The sequence below is a fragment of the Toxotes jaculatrix genome, chromosome 17 (genome assembly GCF_017976425.1).
Source record: "Toxotes jaculatrix isolate fToxJac2 chromosome 17, fToxJac2.pri, whole genome shotgun sequence".
Lineage (NCBI taxonomy): Eukaryota > Metazoa > Chordata > Actinopteri > Toxotidae > Toxotes > Toxotes jaculatrix.
Window position 1 is genome coordinate 20,301,926 of NC_054410.1, and position 19,864 is coordinate 20,321,789.

The 19,864-nt window shown below is 44.5% G+C and overlaps 1 protein-coding gene across 4 annotated transcripts in view; it reads right to left on the reverse strand.

The window, feature by feature from the left end:
• daam2 (dishevelled associated activator of morphogenesis 2) overlaps positions 1-19,864 on the reverse strand; it is an 84,614-nt gene that overhangs the window by 38,272 nt on the left and 26,478 nt on the right. For all 4 annotated transcript variants that reach the window (XM_041060171.1, XM_041060172.1, XM_041060173.1 and 1 more), the window contains 2 exons: positions 11,583-11,870; positions 3,341-3,430 (listed from right to left, as the gene is read on the reverse strand). In XM_041060171.1, coding sequence (XP_040916105.1) covers positions 3,341-3,430; positions 11,583-11,750 — 258 coding nt within the window. In that variant the 5' untranslated portion in view covers positions 11,751-11,870. The remainder of the gene's footprint in view (positions 1-3,340; positions 3,431-11,582; positions 11,871-19,864) is intronic.

Below are 19,864 nucleotides of genomic sequence, written 5' to 3' on the forward strand. Positions count from 1 at the left end.
CACCGCAATATTCCCGCCTGCACAACGAGGGAGACGGTCCAACATTCCAAAGAGCCAATCTCTCTGCAGGGAATATTTATCTACGGAAGCCGGGATATAAAGTCTCACCTAGAGAGGCAGGAAATGGACAGGATATTGAATTCTGGAAGATTATGTAATGCCTTGCCATCTCTTACAGGTAGCTAACATGACACAAGTTTTAGCACATGCTCAAGCACAAACCTTTGCCTGGGGTCACATTAGTTTAAGTGATGGGGATTTAAGCGCATGTGGCTAATAACTGAAGACATATGCTTCTGCCACTTGAGGAGAGGGCAGTGATTGGGTGCACATAGTATCATCAGCCGGCTCATGTTAAGCGATGGCATTCCACTCACAGTGAGATGAAGAAAACGTGCGGCTGGGTGATTTTGAGTGAAACACAGAATATCCTCTTTTTAGGGAAACTTGGGACTGTAGATGACAGATCAGTGCTAGTTTTGTCAGTGTTTTGCCACTGATAAAGGGCCATATTGTCTGACCATGGGCTGAAAGCACAGTGTGTGTGTGTGTGTGTGTGGGGTCAGTGGAGCGCTACTAATGTGAGTCAGGAGACCCTGTTTGGCTCCCAGCACTGAACGATTATCAGGGGTTATAAGATGTTACATCGTGTTCCCTACCTGGAGGCTGCTGGATGCAAGTCATGCTTGCAAAAACAAGTATATGCACACACGCACGCACACACACACACAACCGCAACCACCACCACCACCCTCACTAACAGACAGGAATGCACTACATTCACAAAAGATTTATTCACGCCATCTCCGTTTCACTTGTACACTGCACATGTATACAACCGTCACTTCATTCTCACGCTCACCAAGAATGAAGTCCACTCTGTCTCTCTCTGTCTCTCTGTCTCTCTCTCTCTCTCTCTCTCTCTCTCTCTCTCTCGCTCTCTCTCTCTCACACACACACACACACACACACACACACACACACACACACACACACATGGACAGCCAACACCCCTGGCTGTGGCTGACTGGGTGGCTGCGATCAGAGGTGCAGATATGGTTATGTATAGTCTGAAGGCCTTGACAAGATGTTCTAGTTAGTCATGGTACACAGAGACCGTATTTACACTTAACCAACTAAACTGATTTTTTTTTTTAAACAATTACTGAATCTGATGCAATTGGAGCAGAGCACCATCTTTTCCTTTTACTCATATGTTCTGTGGGCATTCAGCATCAATCTTAAAGGTGCATTATTCAATATGTTTTCACTTGACTGCGGCAAAACAGAACTGGCAAAGGTTAAACGGTTTGCAGGAAACGTGTTGGCCAGTTTGTTTTGCAGGTGAACAAAGTTAGTTTGTCCCTCTGTCGTGCCCTCGGCGGCTCCCTCCAAGTGTTATCTAACCACAACAACTGGAGCAGGCACTTGGCCGGAGGAAACAAGGGAAGCAGTGTTTGTTGCTGTCAGGAACGGCTGAGGGAAGTTCTGCTGTCCTCTGCTTTCCATTCAAATCACTGTCGTTCTGTACCTCTCAGAAACACAGGGCAAGCACTGTGCGGTGTGTATCTGTGTGTGTGTCTGTGTGTGTGTGTGTTATGTCTGAAACGCCTGTAAGTGCGCATTTTCCTGAGTATATGGTCGTTCATGTCTGTGTGGCTAAATGCACACGAGGCTGGTATTCATGCCTTCCTGCCTGCATACTCACACACAGACATGCAGGTTATTATCCGATATTGAACCGCCAGTTGTTTTTTTTCCCCCTCGTTCTCCATTACGCCGCCTTTATCCATGAATGAGGGGTTTGTTTGGGTTTTTTTTTTCCTCTGGCTTTCTGCTATGCACTGTTACCCCAGTTTTGCTCTCCATTTCCTGGCCTAGGCACATGGCTGTTTTTTTTTTTTTTTTTTTTTTTTTCACCTTAGTCTTAGAGGAAATGATTTCTGACTGGGAGAGATGGGGGAGGAATGACAAACTAATATATCCTACCTCTGAACCCGGCTTAGGTGCACACTGCAAACCATTCGGTTCCAATATGCCCGGGCCGTTGCCAAACTTTTGTTTCCGCTACTTTCTACTACAGCACAAAGAGTCCTCATAAACGTCTGCGGTTGCTTCAGTGAGATATTCAATGACTGATATTGGAGTATTATTGAACTTGGGCCTTTTATGTGGGTTCACATGTGCAAATACACATTCTGCCAACAATTCAATCCTCTTTGATTCTATGCAATGTATTCAAGGGCCATAGCACATTGCGAGTCCTACGGATATCATTATGTATTAAAAGAAAGATTATATCTCCCTCCTGTTTTTTTTTTACCCGTATTCCATTTCATTGTAAACTGTTGTGGTGATCCAGCTTCCATCCTCGCCTTGACATCCCTCTAAACACATCACAATACCACTGCTCTTCTTTTTCCTCATAACTCAATACTGGCCTGAAAATAAGTATAAACTTTTTACACGTGCAGGTGCGCACACACCAGTACACACACACACAGACACAAAGCGGTGTGTGTGTTTACTCTTTTTTTTTTTTAAAAAGGCTGTCAGAGCATATCACATCAGCTAAACTGAGCCTGCATGCTTTGGAAAGTGGAAGGAGGGGCCTGGTCCTCGTCCTGCTTCCAACAGAAAAACCCTCAGCCAACAAACAAATTAGCAAAGAGACACAAGGGAGGGTTTATGACTATTTATTCAATTTGCTATTGAGCGAGAGAGAGAGAGAGAGGGGCCGAATTCCCCCTTTTTCTCCAAGCACAATGTCATTTCCTGGTGGATATTTGACCACAAAGTGAGCCCAGAGTTGTTGTGGAGAGACACGCTGAAGGGTACGAAGAGAACGAGAGATGTTTTGGCGAGGGGAGAGGGGTGAAAGAGAGGGCTAACCAGAATGTTCTAGTGCTTCTATGGTATGTTGACAATTCTTAGGCAGCATGAGGAAACTTCTCTCTCCAACGTAGGGAGGAAGACTTGGAAACCGAGGACCTCGAAACAAGAGCTGAGAGTGCATTTGTGTACTCCGTGTTGTTTACATGTGTGTAGTGTATGTGCAAGTAAAGTCTCCCATGTTTTACAGCCAGCAGAAAATACTGTGCAATGCGTAGCTGGCATCACATGTGCATGTGTTTACATCAGTGCAGAAATGAGACATTGGAAAGGAGGCTGACTGTGCGGTTGAGATGATTCAAAATGGGCTCTGGTAAGAAGGCTGCCCTTGAATAACATTCACTGCTGACAGTTTAGCTCTAAACTGTGGGTTCGGGCAGCCAGTCAACAGACGGCCAGCCAGAGATCGGAGCCGATGCGCGGTAAAGTACAGCAGAGGCCAACTCACCTTCTTCTTGCTGCAGTAGATTTGCCATTTCTTCTCATCAGGCAGAGCAAACATGGCCTCCCTGTTCTTATCCGTCAGGTCCAGTTCATCCTACAACGACAGGGGAGGTTGTTTTATAGACACAGAATTCGCTTTTAAACCACACATTCAATTTGGTAAATGTGCAGAAAAAAAAAACAATAAGAAAAACACACAATAAACAAACATAATAGCCAAGGCAATGACCATAAGAAAAGGACACAGTCCCACAATCCCTGTTGTTTTGTCATCCCTACAGCAATACAGACATTCAAGTGATGACTACAGATCACTGGGGGGAGTCAAGTTCACACAGAGCCATTTGATTGTCCAGCCTTCCCACTACCTAACAGAGAAGTGGTCTCCACAGACTACTGAAGAGTGTTTTGATATTCACCCTGCTGCTCTTCTCAATTCTTCAGCTTGGTACAAGGAGCCTCCTGCACCTTTTGAAATGCATATGAACCCAGGAAATGAGTTTCTGTGTGCCAGGGAGGAAAAGTAAAGTCTTGGAAAAGAGAGGTGGATAAATCAGAGTTGAAGAAAGAGCGATGCATTGATAGCAAAAGAGGAAGGTGTTGAATAAAGAAGAGAAAGGAAGCTATGTGGTTCTGGAAATGGATAAGCACTAAAAAAAAAAAAAAACAGAGGAGAGGGAGAGATGCTAAAGCGCCAGGGCTTTGTGTACGAGCTCGCACTAATCTCATCATAATGGTTTTGATACCATGACGTCAGCCAGAAGTGCTGGGCCTCCAGGGCCCCCCAGAGTGAAGATGGCTACCGGTGCCAGAGGTGGGGCCCCCTTAAAGCTGGCCAGTAGATTCACAGGATTTGTTTTCATCCATTCAGCTGGACGGGGTGGGCTGAGGTGGCCCACATTCCAAGTGTCCGACACTATGAAGAATGACATCATCTCTCACCCAGTCCTTTCAACAGGATAACCAGCAGCAGCTTGACAGTGGTTTGGAAAAAAAAAAAAATCTCAAGGGTGTGAACTGCAAGGGACGGGGGACGAGGGGGACGGACTCATGCAGACAGAAACCACAATAGAGCTTTGGAATCTTTGATCAAACCATTTTTAATCTCAACAGTGTTTTTTTTTTTTTTTTTTTTTTTTTAAATGGTTATTTGTGACTCACACCCAGAGCCGACCATCCAGGCTCCACATTACCTGCTACAATAAATGCACACTGCTGTGATGTGTAACCCTGTGTGGTCTTCACTGTCAAGCAGCCAACATGTGCTGAACATCGACCCTCTGACTCGCTGTAGCTTCAGTCTTTACAGCTTTCAGCTTCAGCTTGGATCAACAATCTGTTCTCCACGTCCTCAAGCTCAGAAACAGAGTCCTCGAAGCGAACTCGTCTCTGGCCTGTCGCCTGGTTGCCGGGTCAGAGCCCTGCTGTCTAAGCTGCTGCTGTTTTGGAGGAGCTGATACTGGGAGCTGAGGGGTAAATGAGTGAGAATGAGACCCCTGGATTTGAGCCAGATGGGAGTTGAGCCCGGTAGCTGATCTCTATGCTCCTTCGTGTTCTCTCTATTTCCCCTCCTGCTACTCCTCAAGCCTCTCAATTTTTAGGTCTTATATGGTGGGGAGTTATGTGAGAGCACAATATACATCAGCAATGAAGTGAGGATTAAGGCGTCTGCGACATGTGCTTTCTACAGTTTAAGGGAGCAGGTAAGCTTTTTTAAGAATTCCATTTAGAAATGGATAAATGATGATATCATAAGGCTTTGGGGTGTATGAATAAAATAATGTTCAAGTCAAGTATGGGAGCAAGAAAAGGAAAAGAGGACAGGAGTGGCAGGGTGAGCTAAGGGATAATGCATCTGCATGTTTCATTAAGTTATTTTCAGGTACCAGCTTGCATTCAAATCGGAGAAAGGGGAAAAGTGAGACGAAATCGAGGATGAGGACATGGGGTGGGTGGAGGAATGTCCCTGTCGTGCCAGCCAGAGGCCTTTCCACCATCCAGTTATGTAATATCCCACCATTTTCTTCCACCTTCACCCCTCCTCCCCCCAATTAAACTGTGCTCCAATACCACATCCGCATCACATGGCCTCTCCTCATGACCGTAGTAACACCCAGAAAACACCCAGTCCCTCTCTCAGTCTTCCAAAACAAAACCACTTTCCACTTTGCTGTGTAAAACCTTCTCCTGATGTGCCCCGGTCCTCCTACGCCAGCACGCTCCAGTTGGAAAATTCACATAAACCAAAACTAATATTGTTACACCTGCTGCTCGAGAGGGGAAAGAATACATACCTAAGGCCTCTGAACCCCCTTCTTTCATATCTGGTCCAGAACTGCCTATCGAATAATGTTACAAATTATAAAAAGGGTGTTGTCGTGTGGCTGTGAGCTTTGACTGCCATGTCCCCTGCAGACTGACTGACCTTCTCTGTCACTCAAGTTCCTGTTTCTCAAGACAAATGTGCTGAGATAATACAAAAGATATGGTGGAGGAAAAGAAAGAGAGAGACAATTAAAAGAGACTTCATGTCATCATTCAACGATTAAATAATACATTTAGCTTCTAGAGCGAGATGAGAAAGTCTGTATCTTCAGTCTGTGCTTTAAGTACAGAGCTGGAATCAGTACATATTTAACATTAGCTTAGTATGAAGGCTAGAGGTAAGTTTGTAGCTAAAAACAGACCTAAAAACAAGACAGAATCTGGTAAGTTAAAGGTGTGCTCAGAGAAAAAGCAAAGCAAATTTTTGTCCTGCTTTATTTGCACAAACTTGCCCACTTGGCGCTTTGTGCAGTTTGTGTTTCTATGCCAATTTACCAGCTGATCAGGCATTAACTGTAGCTCGCAAGCAACTCAATAGCCGACCATTTATTTTCCTCCAGTCTCTCCTGTTTGCTCCGATCTCTGTGCCTTTGTTAAGTCCCAGCAAAAGCACAAAATGTTCTCTCACTTTGAAACATTTTCAGCTTGTCCTTGCCTCAGTTTGTGGCATCGAGAATGAATTTGTGCCCACTTGAGTGTTACACCGCCGGAGGATTCTGATGAAGAAGAGATCTTAGCACATTTGCTACCAATCATGACTTTTCATCTGCATCACATCACAGGAGTCAGATGACACAGTGGAAAGAGAGTAAAGGTGGAGATGGGGCTGAGTCTCACTGAAACATGGGAGTGGAGTCGGAGCAATGTGGGAAAACCTAAAATCCTGCTACTGCTCTTGAGACTACAGGAACTGACTGGCTAAGTGTATGGGGACAGTGGTGAACCACAGGAGCGGAGGCAGCAACAAATCCATCAACCTAAACGGCCATATAGGTCGTTTGTCTCCACCCACGTATACAAACCAGCGTACTACCTGACCTTTGTCGTCATATTAACAATATAAACAGTCATGGTTTGGTTATACTGAGGCACAAAAAGAAGAAGGATTGTGGTTTGGGACACAAAATAAGTACTTTGCTAAGGTTAATGGTCGTTTGTCGTTATGGTTACGAGAATAACACGCAGTTAAGTTTGTGAAATGGTCAGGGCATCTCCTGCGCTACTCGCTGAATGAAGTGAACGAGAACGTTGTCGCAGATTTTTCCTCCTAAATGGGAAATGTGTGTGCATCTGTGTGGCATTTCCACACTGGAAATGAAAGTCTTTAATCTTCATGTGAAGTGTTACTCTACTAGACTAGAGGGTCAGCCTGATGTAACACACAGACGTTTGCTGTATATACTTATATGTATATCCTGCAGCAGTCTCTGGACGAGACAGGAAGGCAGAGGAAAGACAGGCAAGATGGCAGGAAGTCATATGAGGCCTCCAGGGGACCCACAGGAAGCTGTAGCTGCCATTATTGACCCAAACAAGAATCGAGTGTGTCTGTGTGTGTGTGTGTGTGTCACCAGACTACGTGGACTTTTTCACACAAGGCGAAGTCTTGCTCTGAATCATTTACCACAGCTAAAAGAGGACTTCAGATCAATTCCTTATTCTTAAAATAAGGTGAGAATGGATTTAGCCGCTTCACATCACCTTACAAATCTCACACACGCAAACACACACACACACACACATACTGACTCTCTGTGCTCACACCACTTTGCAGCATTCAGATGAGTCATAGTAGCCTCTCTTTGATGAGTCAGTCAGTAGACCCTTGCTACCCTACGGTCTCTTCCCTTGGCCAAATAAGGCTCGGGACAGTAAGAGCTGGCTTTACAACAGAGGTGGGAAGACAGTATTAGAAATGTGAAGCCAGATGAATGTGAGGGAAGGAGGGATGGAAAAAGAAAGGGTAGAGGGTGCATCCCGGGGTGTACAGCGGAGGAAACTCACTTCCAGCGGCTGCGAGGGTGGAGAACATTTCCATTCCCTCTTGTTATGTAACACATTTTTGATTTGCGTCCGGCTTGAAAGTCACACTGGAGGGAACATTAGGACAGGATTTATGTTTGAAGGAGTCCGGTTTTCCTGGAAGCACAAGTTGAGGTTTCAGAGGAGAATGGATAATTTTACCATCACTGCTTTGAGAACATAATTTGCATGCTACTAAAAAACAGCAATCGGGAGTTATATGGACTGGACGCTATTAAAGGTTGTGGCGCGCAGATGCAGTGCCTGACACCGGACAGCTGGACCACTGACCAGACTGGTTGGATTAAAACTGTCCCAAATTACGAGACAGAGAAAGAAAGAATCAGGCTCTCACATTGGGAAAGAGACAGATAAAGCAGATAAAAAAAAAGAGGGCACAGAGAAAGGCAGAGAGAACACAAACACTAATCTGACGTCTGCCGGCACTGTACTTGCCAGATGTTGGCCTAGTAGACACAATTCAGTTGCACCAATCTGGCTAAATATGCTGTACATTATATCCTCTCTCAACTCAATCAGCTGCAGATGGGTGAAAGACCAGGTCTTCCCTTTTAGTAATCAGAGAAACACTGGGCAGAGGATTCACTTGCTACCTGTGTAGCTGTATGCCATGCAGATGCTGAGCCAGGCTTGGCAGCTTTCTTTCTTTACAACTACAATCTAAACCGAGCCACTGCATTCAATTCTACTCCACAGGCACATTCTTCACACCCGAGTGCCTCTGAACCTTTTGATTTTGTCCTCTTGGGTGTTTACGTTTCTCTCTTTTGAAAATGTTTGTCTGTAGTGGTTCAGCGGTACTGCGTAGTTGGGTTCAGACCGTTGCAAATGTGTCGACACATACGCGACCATATGCCAGTCTTTCCACACTAAACGCAGTGTGTTCATTGCTATCAGCTGAAGCTTGTAAATGCCAGCCGAGTTGTCCCCAAACAACCTCACACTTTGGTCAACCAAATGCAATTTTTGTCTCTTCAAAGAGAAACCAAACTGCCACCAGTGAGAAGAATTTTCAATTACCTAAACATAAGAGCGATTCCACATTTGGTGATAACATGTTATTAGCAGGGACTTGTCTCGATAACCAAAATAAAGCCATCATTGTTCTCGAAGCACCACCCAACTTCGCACGTGGCCTACATATCAGCTATGCGTGCGAGCCTTGAAACACTTGCACCCAGATCCAAAAAAACTGAACCCAGCACTGCAGCACATTTGCTATCAGGAAATTCTGCGGCCAGATGCAAATATGTAGCTTAATTGATGCGATCCATTAACCTCTCTGATGTGGTGTTTGCTCATTGTGTCCAAATCATTGGCGATTGCTTCCAGGTTCATTTCCATGGGTTTGTGGAGTTCATTATCAGGCACAGGAGGCTTTCACGCAGGTTTCTGGCAGACTTGGAAGCAGGTTTATTCCTCAGACTTTCTCTATGATGAGTTGTTGCACATTTAGCAGTGTTTACACAAGGAAACCAAGGATGGATCCCACACAAGCTTATTGTGCAAAATTAGTTTTGAAAGTTACACAACAAGGTCAATAAATAATCTTGTTTGCATTACAGCATTACTTATTCAGTCCTCCTGCATTTTGCATGAAGCAGCAAAGTTCTTAGGAGATGCTTAAAGGTTATACAGGTTTTAGCTTATACTTGGTACCAAGTTTATCACCATAGTAATACGTCTGTTTTCTGTATCACATCATATCGTGTATTCCTTTAAATATTCCAAGCAACAGCCAGCCATGGTACATTAGACAAGTTACAATGAAGAATATGCTGGATAACAATTTTTCATTTAATATTCCAGGGACAAGGCAGCTCTAAGACTTTTTCCCCACTAGCAGTGTAAGCTGAATGTGTCCTGTGCAGTCTCTACACACAGTGGAAGGCCCCATAATGGATGTGAGGACATGTGGAGGTGGTTTATTCCTCTGTTTGGCCCAGATCTGTCGCTCCCACACCAGAGGCTCCACTGAGTCTCATTCTCCTCCTCAGGAAAGGCTTTCATAATAATAATCCCTGTCTCCCGTTTCCATGGGAACACACTATGTTATGTTATTTCCTATTTTTCTTTATTTCCTCCCCTGTGGAACAGGTCCTTGCCTCCCTACATCGACTCTCTGCTTGCGTTACATGCAGTAACTGTCTGGTTGTACAGATTTTTGGACGACTGGTCAAATGTGTCAGCATGTTGACTGCAGGATCCGTAAAACAGATGTAGAGGACCGATGGCTTGGCCAGATGACCATCGTTAGGTAAAAAACAGTTTGTGCACTGGTCATCCAATCAAAGCAGACATGAATCAAACTGTCACAGGCTGAGTGATCATCTCACTGGAACATCATTTTTTCCTTTTCAAACTTTCTAGTATGAGATTTTAACCTTTTGAGTGTTTCATTCAATGCAGCAGAACTAAGAAAAGACGAGCCAGAGCCCAACACAGACATTACCCCAAAAAACTAAAGATCCAAGCTTGTGAACGACACCATCAGATGCAGCCGTCCAACAAGCATCTTAAAAATAATCTATTCACAACATGTGGGAAGGCCCAGATCCAACGAGTGAACGCCAAATCCTCTTTCTCTCCTGGGTCGAAAAGCTGCAAGTCAAGAGGTTTTAAAGTCAGGGACGAATCCTTCTGCTCTGCTTCTTCCTCAGCTCATGCATCTGTGTCAGTTTCATTGTAAGCTCAGATAATTTACCACCAAATAATTTGTGGGTCATTCAGTGCTCTCAGTGAGAGGACTGAATGAACAGTGCAGTAATTTGGCTAAGCGCTCCCATGTTTAGGTTTTTTTGTCCCAGCAACACAGATCTCTGTTTGCTTTTCTGAAAGTTTTCTCCATGTCAAAATCCAATTCATGTAAACTTGGCATCAAGTGTGTCAAATAGCAAACTGCTGGCCCTTCAGAACTGAGCTACAGTTATTACACAGCTGTAAGGGCATTATGTCATTTCAGTCCAGGAATACTGATTGAGGCAAACAATGTTTGATTGCTACAATCCTAACTTTTAATTTTCTCTAATCAAGCCAATAAATATACAGCAACTACTGAGGGTTAATAGCCTGTGTATAGCCAGTGACTATAAAGGAGCCTAAACCCCTAAACAAATTTAGGGTCAAATCTGGTCAATTAGCTGGAAAAAGGGGGAAAGGATCACCATTGGGAAAACATCTGCCTTGATAACAGTGAATAATTTCCTATCACAAATGGAATTCCGCTTAATCTCCTGAATTGCTTCTGACAGTTGGAGGAGTGATATATCCTGCAGGCAGTGAAATTTAGCGTTCTCCAAGACTAAGACTCGACAGCCCCAGAGGCAGTCCTGTAGCAATGCCGCTGAACACATGGCTGAGAGAGGGAGGAAATCTGAGGTTGAGGGAGGACGACAGAAACGCCGAGATGGAGACAGACAGGACCGAAACAGACAGGAACTGAGCAAACACAGAGACAGAAACAGCAGAGCCCTGTTCTTCCAGTAAAAGCTAGAAGCAGCTTGCATGGCAGCTGAAATCCACGGCAGACTTCTCCATACTGACAGCTGTGCCCCGATCCCTCTTCACACCACGGGTGCATGCCAACACAGCCATGCCAGTTTGGCACTGGTACAGACCAAAAACCTTTGGCTAACAATAGTGATCTGTGCACGAGATGGGAAATGTAGGAAAAGGGTGGTGGGGCTTCCTGCACTGGGAAGATGAGCTTCTGAATTTGTTAAATGGAGTGTCAGTGGTGGGGTTGGGGCATGGCCTCACCCAACCATCAAGACGCCTTCCACCCAATCCCTTCCAGTTCCTGTCCCTAATCCTGTTTGGTCGGGACAGTGAACAACACTGCTAAGCATTAAGAAAAAGAAAACTCCATGTTTACTCACCACCAGTTCGGAAAAACGTGCATGCAGCTCCTCAGCCGGTGGCATGGGGGCGCTGAACTCCAGCAGCTGCAGAGGCACACTGTCCTTCAAGTTAATCTCTGGGGGCTCGCTGCTACCGAAGCAGCAAAGGAAGCCAAGGCCTGGCCGCGTCCTCTTCCTGGGGGGCATGATGGCTGTGGTGACACAGGTGGTAGTGGTGGCGCTGGGACCAGGAAGGTGGAGGAAGGGGGACAAGGGCAGGGAGGGGGAGTGGAGAGGTGGATGAGGCTGCTATCTAGGGGGCATGATCTGCAACAGAGAGGAGAAAGACAGAACAGGTTAGTCGGAGACAATGCAAGCTGGCCTGTGTTTGGTTTCCCAAGTATTATTAAGAATGACTTGTATGCATAACAAGCATGTTTAATATCACAATACATGACAATTCTGTGTACAGTAATATTTTTTTTTTTAAATCCAAACACAGCACAGCACTCAACCTATCTACACGCCCAGTATCTGGTCGATGTTTCCCTCGGAAATAACTATTTGTAGTGCACAGGAAGCAGCCCTGGCTTGTTTGGAAAAAATACAGGAAGATACATGAGCAGCAACAGCCACTGTGGCCAAAAAAAAAAAAAAAAGCAAAAATGCTGCAGAAAGAATCTTCATCAAGGGAAAATGCAAACATTACAGTCCTGGAAAGAAGCAGGGATAAGAAGTACAGAGCAGAGACGATTTGCTGGTGAGGGTCTACTAACAAAGACGACACTAACATCAACAAGGGAGCAGAAAGTCCGAGACAGTTAACGACTGTTTATTTCATCTTCTTTATTCCCTTCACTCTGTCCATGTGAAAACGGGTAGAGACGTTCTTGCTGTGAGGCAGGAGGGCCCAGCGGCAGCCATCATATCCTCGTCTTGACATCGGTCGCCCTTGTGCCTCGACAAAGAAACCTCTTGTCCGTGAGGTACAATGGTGCCTATTGCAGTGTGTGTCTGTGTGTGTGTTGTTTGCACAGGCTTGCTCCGAGAGCTGCCCCAGCAGTGTCCTCACCCCTTCAATGGGGCAGACACTGTGTATATGTACAGTATGTGTGTATGGACTGTAATGAATGACACCCACTACAACAGGAGCAGAGGACTGAATGGGCCAAGACACCCTGGTGGATTTCCTCAGCATTACGAAAAGGATATGGGTGGTCTTCACTGTGTGAATAATACACTCTTTACACTATATTACATCCTATCAGGCATACACACACTAACACAATGTGAGCATACACCCACAATGGCTCACACAGTTGCCAAAGCTCTTCTTTATGCAAAAGTTTTCTGCATTTGTGAATGAATGGACTTTGAGCCTGTTATGCAAAATACCATGGAACGTGAGCACCCAGCAGAAATATTTAACCCCCGAAAAAATCCATTCTGGAGCCGTTTCTGTGAAACGTCCATGAACTTTCCAACAAGAACGCAGAACCAAGGCAAGCGCAGAAAGATTTATGAACAGCTAATACAAAATGTTGAGCCTTTATTGATATTTGTACATAACCAAACAAACATTAAGTAATAGCTGGAGCTTTGCAGCCATCTGTTTAATATGGCTGTGAAAGTTTATGACTTCAGTTTCCACAAGAAGCCACAATCTACTACATCTCGACTGAAGCACAACTCTCCGCCATCACTCTCTCACACATTTATTCAGCGTAGGAGTTCTCACTGCGCCGGGCTAAAAATAGCCGGATGGTAAATTCTTTATGAATGCGCTGGGCCCTCGACAGGAGCTTAAAGGGGAAAAAATGAAAAGAGAAAACACCACATTTCCATTTTGCCCTTTCGTCTTTTGCTCATTTACTTTTTCCGCTTCCTTGAGTCTGCCATCCCTCTCAAGGCAGTAGAAGCAGAGCTGTGCACAGCTACAAATGAACTGGAGGCCATTTTAAATGAAAAGCAACCACAGTTATCTGTGGTATTTTTTTTTAAGAGTGGAAACCCTTGTGCAACCATCAGTGGACTTATTTTCTGACAAGCACTGTATCTTAAATTATTCTTTATAATCACCTTCAAACATGGGACTGTTTCACAGCCATTGCATCAGTGTGCTCGGTGTCAGTTATAGCACGTGTGGCATCCTGTGTATGTGTATATGTGCGAGTGCAGTACATTTGATACTGCACCTGCATGTGTGTTATGATAGCCGAGGTGACAATCCCTGAAAGCCGCCCCCCCATCGGGGTGGGATAAACCTGCCACAGGACTCCAGGGCAGAAATGAGCTGTGGGCCCCCCTTTAACCCCCTGTTCCTCCCATTCCCTGTGCATAGTGTAAGTATCCTGTTGCCTTTACAGCATGTACCCTTTGGGTAGAATGGACACCACAGATTACAGATAGTGTCTTCATTATACTTTGTCCACAGAGGCTAAGACACTGTTTTCTGGTTATTAGCTGGAGAAGGTGGAGGGACAGTTACATAAACAGGGAATTTTGCACTTAAATATCTGATTTGGCTTCTTCAGACCATGATTCATGTTAGTTTGGGATGAACATGGGAATCAATTTTTACTGAATTTTGTGAATTTGTGAATTTTTATGAGAACTGTAAATTTTCTCTTCTCTTGCATAAGAATTATGTTACAAAACCCAGTATGTACAAGTGGTCGTGCAAAAAAAAAGTGAAACTCTCCTTTAAGAGTCTATAATTTCAGTTAATATTGAGCTTTAGTGGTTATCTTATCAAACAAGTCTGCACTTGCTTGTTATTGACTTGTTTTTATCACTGCATAAACAACCCTATATAATATTATTAATGCATAAGCATCACATGCTGACTAAACTCCATGCATGTTCTATATAGGCACAGACTCACTGTGGTGAGTCAGTGGGAAAAAGAAATAGTATAGCGCTTTAAAACAATGAGATGACAGAATTTTAAAAAAGTCTACTTCAGGGAGGTAAATTATGGAATTTTTTTTTCATACCATAACACTTGACAAGGCTCTGCTTCGTACTATTAACACTGACGGCTTTTCATCGTTTTTATTACTATAAGATAAAGAGTGAGCCGGTGCCAAATCTTTATGGTGGTGAGTTAGTTATTGTTGCTGTGGACAGCTGGTGGAGCCTAATGGAAAAGAGGCTGCTCTGCAGGGGCTTTAAAGCTATTCAGCAGAAAACACAACCTAAACCTCCTGTCCAGTGTCTGTGTGAGTATATATATATGTGTGTGAGTGTGTGTGTGTCTCTGCTTCTATCTTCACTCTCCCACAGAGCCCCACGTGCGGCCAGTCCTCACTCAACACCAGTTACTGCTGGCCTGCTTCCAGTCGGTGCCCATGGAAAGTGGGCCAAGGAATCCAAATACACACATTCACTATGTACACACTGAAATATAGTATATATTGCATATATACAGGGAAACCTAAAGAAGCAAAGAAAACATTATTGACTATATGCATGTGCAACCTTTATGGTTCTCTGTTTGCTGGAGTCACTGCACAATCACAACCCAAATTGACCATGTCCACTGCCATATGTGCCCTGAGAGCTCCTCTTATCCCCCATCATTTCATCCCTCTCTCCCTCTCTCTTTCTCTCTGACCCACTGTCGTCTGTCATTAGTCCTCTCTTTCAGGGTGAATGGAGAGACATCCCCTCCATCAACCCCCCCCCCTCCCTCTGACAGTAACATATGTCATTTTTCCTTGCCACTTCTTGCATCTCCTTCTGTCATCTTCATTCCCCATTTCCTACTCTTCTCGTCCTCCCTTCTCTACACTCATGGTTTCCCTGGTCCAGACATTGTACTTTTTTTTACTGCAAGTACATTTTGTGAAAAAGAGCCATGCAAAGTTGGAGTCAGGAAATAGTTTAGCTTAGCATAAAAAGCAAGCCATGCTCAGTCCGAAGTGAAAAGACATATCTACATATCAACAACAAATTTTGTTAATGTACATGTTAATTACATTGTGTACATGGGGCCATTTCAGAAGTGCCGGTATAGCATATTTTTGGTCAGTGAGTTGTCACACTGCATGCAACAATCACGACTTGGCAACCTGAACATGTGCGCTCAGACACACACAGACTTCCTTCCTTGTCACAGGAAAAGGAGCTATCACAGAGAGAGAGAAAGCTTGCGGACCTCTGTAGGCTAGTGCTAATCAAAACCATCTGTGTGCGTCAAAATGGGAGATGCTGGAAGAAGTGGGCAGACATTTGTCACTGCTAAGTGCTTATCACGACAGACAGGAATTTCTGCAAACACAGATTATTCCCTGCTCACATACAGCTGCAACAAACACACTGCATTGTGTGCGCACAGCCATGTAGTCACATGTTGACACGCTTCAAAATTCAGACACACCCACTGAAGATTCACACACATGCAGGATTTTCATACTCACACACCAAGAGCCCTGCAGCAGAGAGAGAGGAGCCTGCTGGCTGCTCTGTGTTTGAAGGGTCTGGTGAGCAGCCGAGCACAGAAAGAGAGACGGAGAGATGAGAAGGAGGCAAGGGAAGGGGGGGGCAGGGATAAAAGGAGATACTGCTGCCACTTCTCATTCAGCCCACTACCTCATCGCCTCATCCCCAGCGCCGGGAAGTAGGTCAGTGGAGGAGGAGGAGGCAGTGAGGAGAGACAGGCTGCTGCTGCTGCTGTTGCTGCTGCTGCTGGTGTGTGTGTGTGTGAGAGTGTATGTGTGTGTATACAGGCAGGAGGCAGGAGAATAGAAGAAGAATAGCACAGCAACGCACAGATCAGTCTCTCAACCATCTGCGCCTGCATAATTTCAATTCTCTCCCCAACATCTGCCACACAATTCAGTTCTATTCAACAGTATTTACATAGAACCAAATCATAACATACATTATCTCAAGGCACTTTACACAGTAAGGTCAAGATGTTACAATACTATAGAGAGAAACCAAACAGTTCCCACCATGAACAAGCACTTGGCAACAGAAGAGAGAAAAAAACTCCCTTTTAACAGGAAGAGACCGGACTCGACGGGCAGCTGCCTGCCTCGACCTTTCCTCAAATCGATGCAGGCTCCCACGGAAAATGAAAATCACGTCTTTTGGACCAAAAAAGCTCCTGCACTGGCAAACAAGAGCATCGTGTGTGCATTTACTGAAGCCCTGTTTGACAGAAGTCAAACATAGACGCCAAACATGGAGGAAGAGCTCACACCGAAATGACACATGTCGCCATGGCCCCATATTTGTGTGTCGTCACGGCTGTGTATTGGTATGTCAAACTTACATTTGCCATTTGATGTGGAAGTGAACAACTCACACTCATTAATTTGACATGAAGCAGCTATTCAACCCAGACATTGGACACATTGGAGCCATGCCACCCTTTGGATATTGCTGCCCCAGACATGCCCTCTCCTACATGCCTTACCCTCCCTTTCTACTGTCTGCCTGTCAGTCCAATGACTAATGGACCTACCATTCAACTCTTTTCTCTGTCTGCAAAGCCACTGGCTCCAGGCCAAATCACCTGGGACACCGAAAACTCATTCTCTCATGGATCCCATAGGACCTGTGGCCCACACACAGTCATGCTTCTTCCTTGGGGAGGCCATGTACACATCATACATCTTACCCTGTAAGGGTCAGAGGCCACGCCGTGGTGCTAATCAGTTACATTAGAGCGAAATACACACACAGACATACCAACACACACAGTATTGTTTATTCTTTCGCACACCAATTAAAGGGATTTTATTCATGCATCACTTCCTCAGTTACGTGGTGTTTAGCACCATGTGTGGTCACTTTAGAAGATTTATGTGAGGAAATAACAATATGTGATTGATCTGAAACAACTGGCACGACTAACAGACTAGTTCCATCCATGATCAGATTAATCCAAATATGATAAATGCACCGTGCATTCGAAACACACACACACATGCACACACACAGTGCACCACACACACTGTAACATGCATTCCTCAGGTATGACATCACCCATCTATCCCAGAGCAGGTCTCCATGGTTAGCAGTGAGTTATAGCCTAAACTGACAAATGACCAGAGCTGACAGTGGAGGAGCTGCCATTATTTCACGGTACATTTGCATGCGATGCATTCCTGCGCTCATTCTGAAAGCGCACATTCTGCTGGGGATTTCATGAGAAATCGCCTGCCTTCCAATGTGGCCAAGTGGCTTTCTTGTGCGGACCCGGACAATGGGCTAGAGGATTTGGTTCTGCTGGGGGCCTGAAAGGGTAGGCTAACGCAGGGAGGGATAGTTCTTTCACCCTGTGCAATGTTAAATTTCCTCCCCCAGAACTGGAGACCATGTGTATCTGATCTTCAAGGGGGCAGTTATTTTTAGCTATGACAGCACAGTCACTCTCCAAATATTCATGGCCTCTTTGATTGACACGGCAAACAAATTAAATGAGCAGGAAGAGAATGCTTTTAGAAATAAAGTAAGGAATGTTTTCAATATAATTTCTGGTAGTAATATGTCTGCTTATAAGTTGGATGAGTAATAAAGAAAAGGGCTTACTGAAACCAAATTTATGTGCACCATGCTCAGGCTCTATCTGCAGACACTCTAAGAGTTTAAGGCGGTTACTGATAAGGGCTGTCTGTGCTCTTATGCCTACGTGCATCTTCCAGGAAAAGAGCGAAAAGAGCCCAGAATCAGAAGATCGGGACCCCACCCTTTCCCTCACACCCCCTTCCCTTTACCCCCCACTCTTTTTAACCATTCCTCCAATCCTGCCTCATTCCTTTGCTTATGTTCTCCCTCTATCACTTCCTTGCTGTCCTGCAATCAGATAGTGGAAACTGCGAAGATCAAACAGCTGAAAATGTATTTGACTGTTGGACTAAGAGCGTGCATTCAGACGGTGTCACCAGGATATAGTCAAGTCTGAGCCCAGACTCAGAGCTTGTCTGTGCCAGCAGTTTATTACGACCCATAGTTACGTTTTATTTGAAGGCGACTGTAGTAATTACAATGGGAGCAAAGGAGGAAATAAACTGACAGAATAAAAAGTGACAAAATCCTTGTTAGGAGGAGACTGGTCTGGATGGATGAGTCCTCAAAACGTCCACAGCACTTCCACAATGGAGAGCCGCAGTTTGTTTCCTATTTGAAACAAATTGTTGTTGTTTCTGTGACCGCTCTATAACCTTAACTGCACGTCTTTCACTGTAACCATGGCAACAAAGGTCCAGTGCATGTGCTGCCATAAGGGCAGTCTTTTTGGGGACGTTCCTATGGGTCGGATCAGGGGACAGGGAAAAACAACCCATATGGTCATGCAGGCTGGAGGACTAGATACAACGTGGGACAACAACAACATGAGAATGAACTTCATGCATAGTTTCAAAGGTGCCTTAAGTTTCTAATCCCTGTTTGTAACACGTTTTAACAAAAGCAGCAGAACAATGTTAAGGAGGTGTGGCTGAGCTGGTTCCACTGGGCTATCATACAATATAGAGCCAGCTCTGTGCATAACATAAGGAAGAAATGAGTGAGTCAAAGTACCTCCATTTAAATTGACCACAACGACAATTATTATTAATTACTTTAATAGTTCATGGTTAATACTGTTGCTTAAATATTTCCAGACTGTCTCCAAGGCGAATGCAATCACATTTGGACAGAGAGGCATATTTCATTTTCTTCTGTTTACAAACAGCTCTTGTCAGACAGCGAATGCAAAGACAGTATAATTATATGAAGCTGCCCGTGGTTTGCACAATCGTCACTGATCTTGCACAGGAAGAATGCAGATATTCCCTCAGGAAAAAATGCTAAATTTATTGAATGCCTCTCATATCTCTCTACTATATATTATTGCTCCATCACTGGAGACTCTGGTAATTCTAGACAAGCTGTTCATGTTGTATAATTTCTTACCCATCAATGCATTTTGTTTAAATAATAGTAATAAGCCAGATCTCTACCCACTACACATCACCAACTTTTAAACTGTCACTTCTGTCACAGCCAACCTTTGAGAGGTTTTACTGGCTTATAGTTTCATTCAAAACAAACAGATAGGCACTACTGGCTTTAATGGGGCCATGAGGCACAGAGACCCACCTCACCCATAAAGAGGAAATGCCTCGACTAAACCACTGGAAAAAGAGGAGGGGGGGTAGATGTTTCCAATCCTCCAGGGATGTCATTAATAGCCATTTCATTTAGTTTGATTCATTAAAAAAAAAAAAAAACATTTCCCGATGTGAGGAACATTCATAATGACACAGACCATATGAAGTACCAGGGGGTTGTTACAACTGTGCTTTAAGAATAGAGTTTTTCGCTTT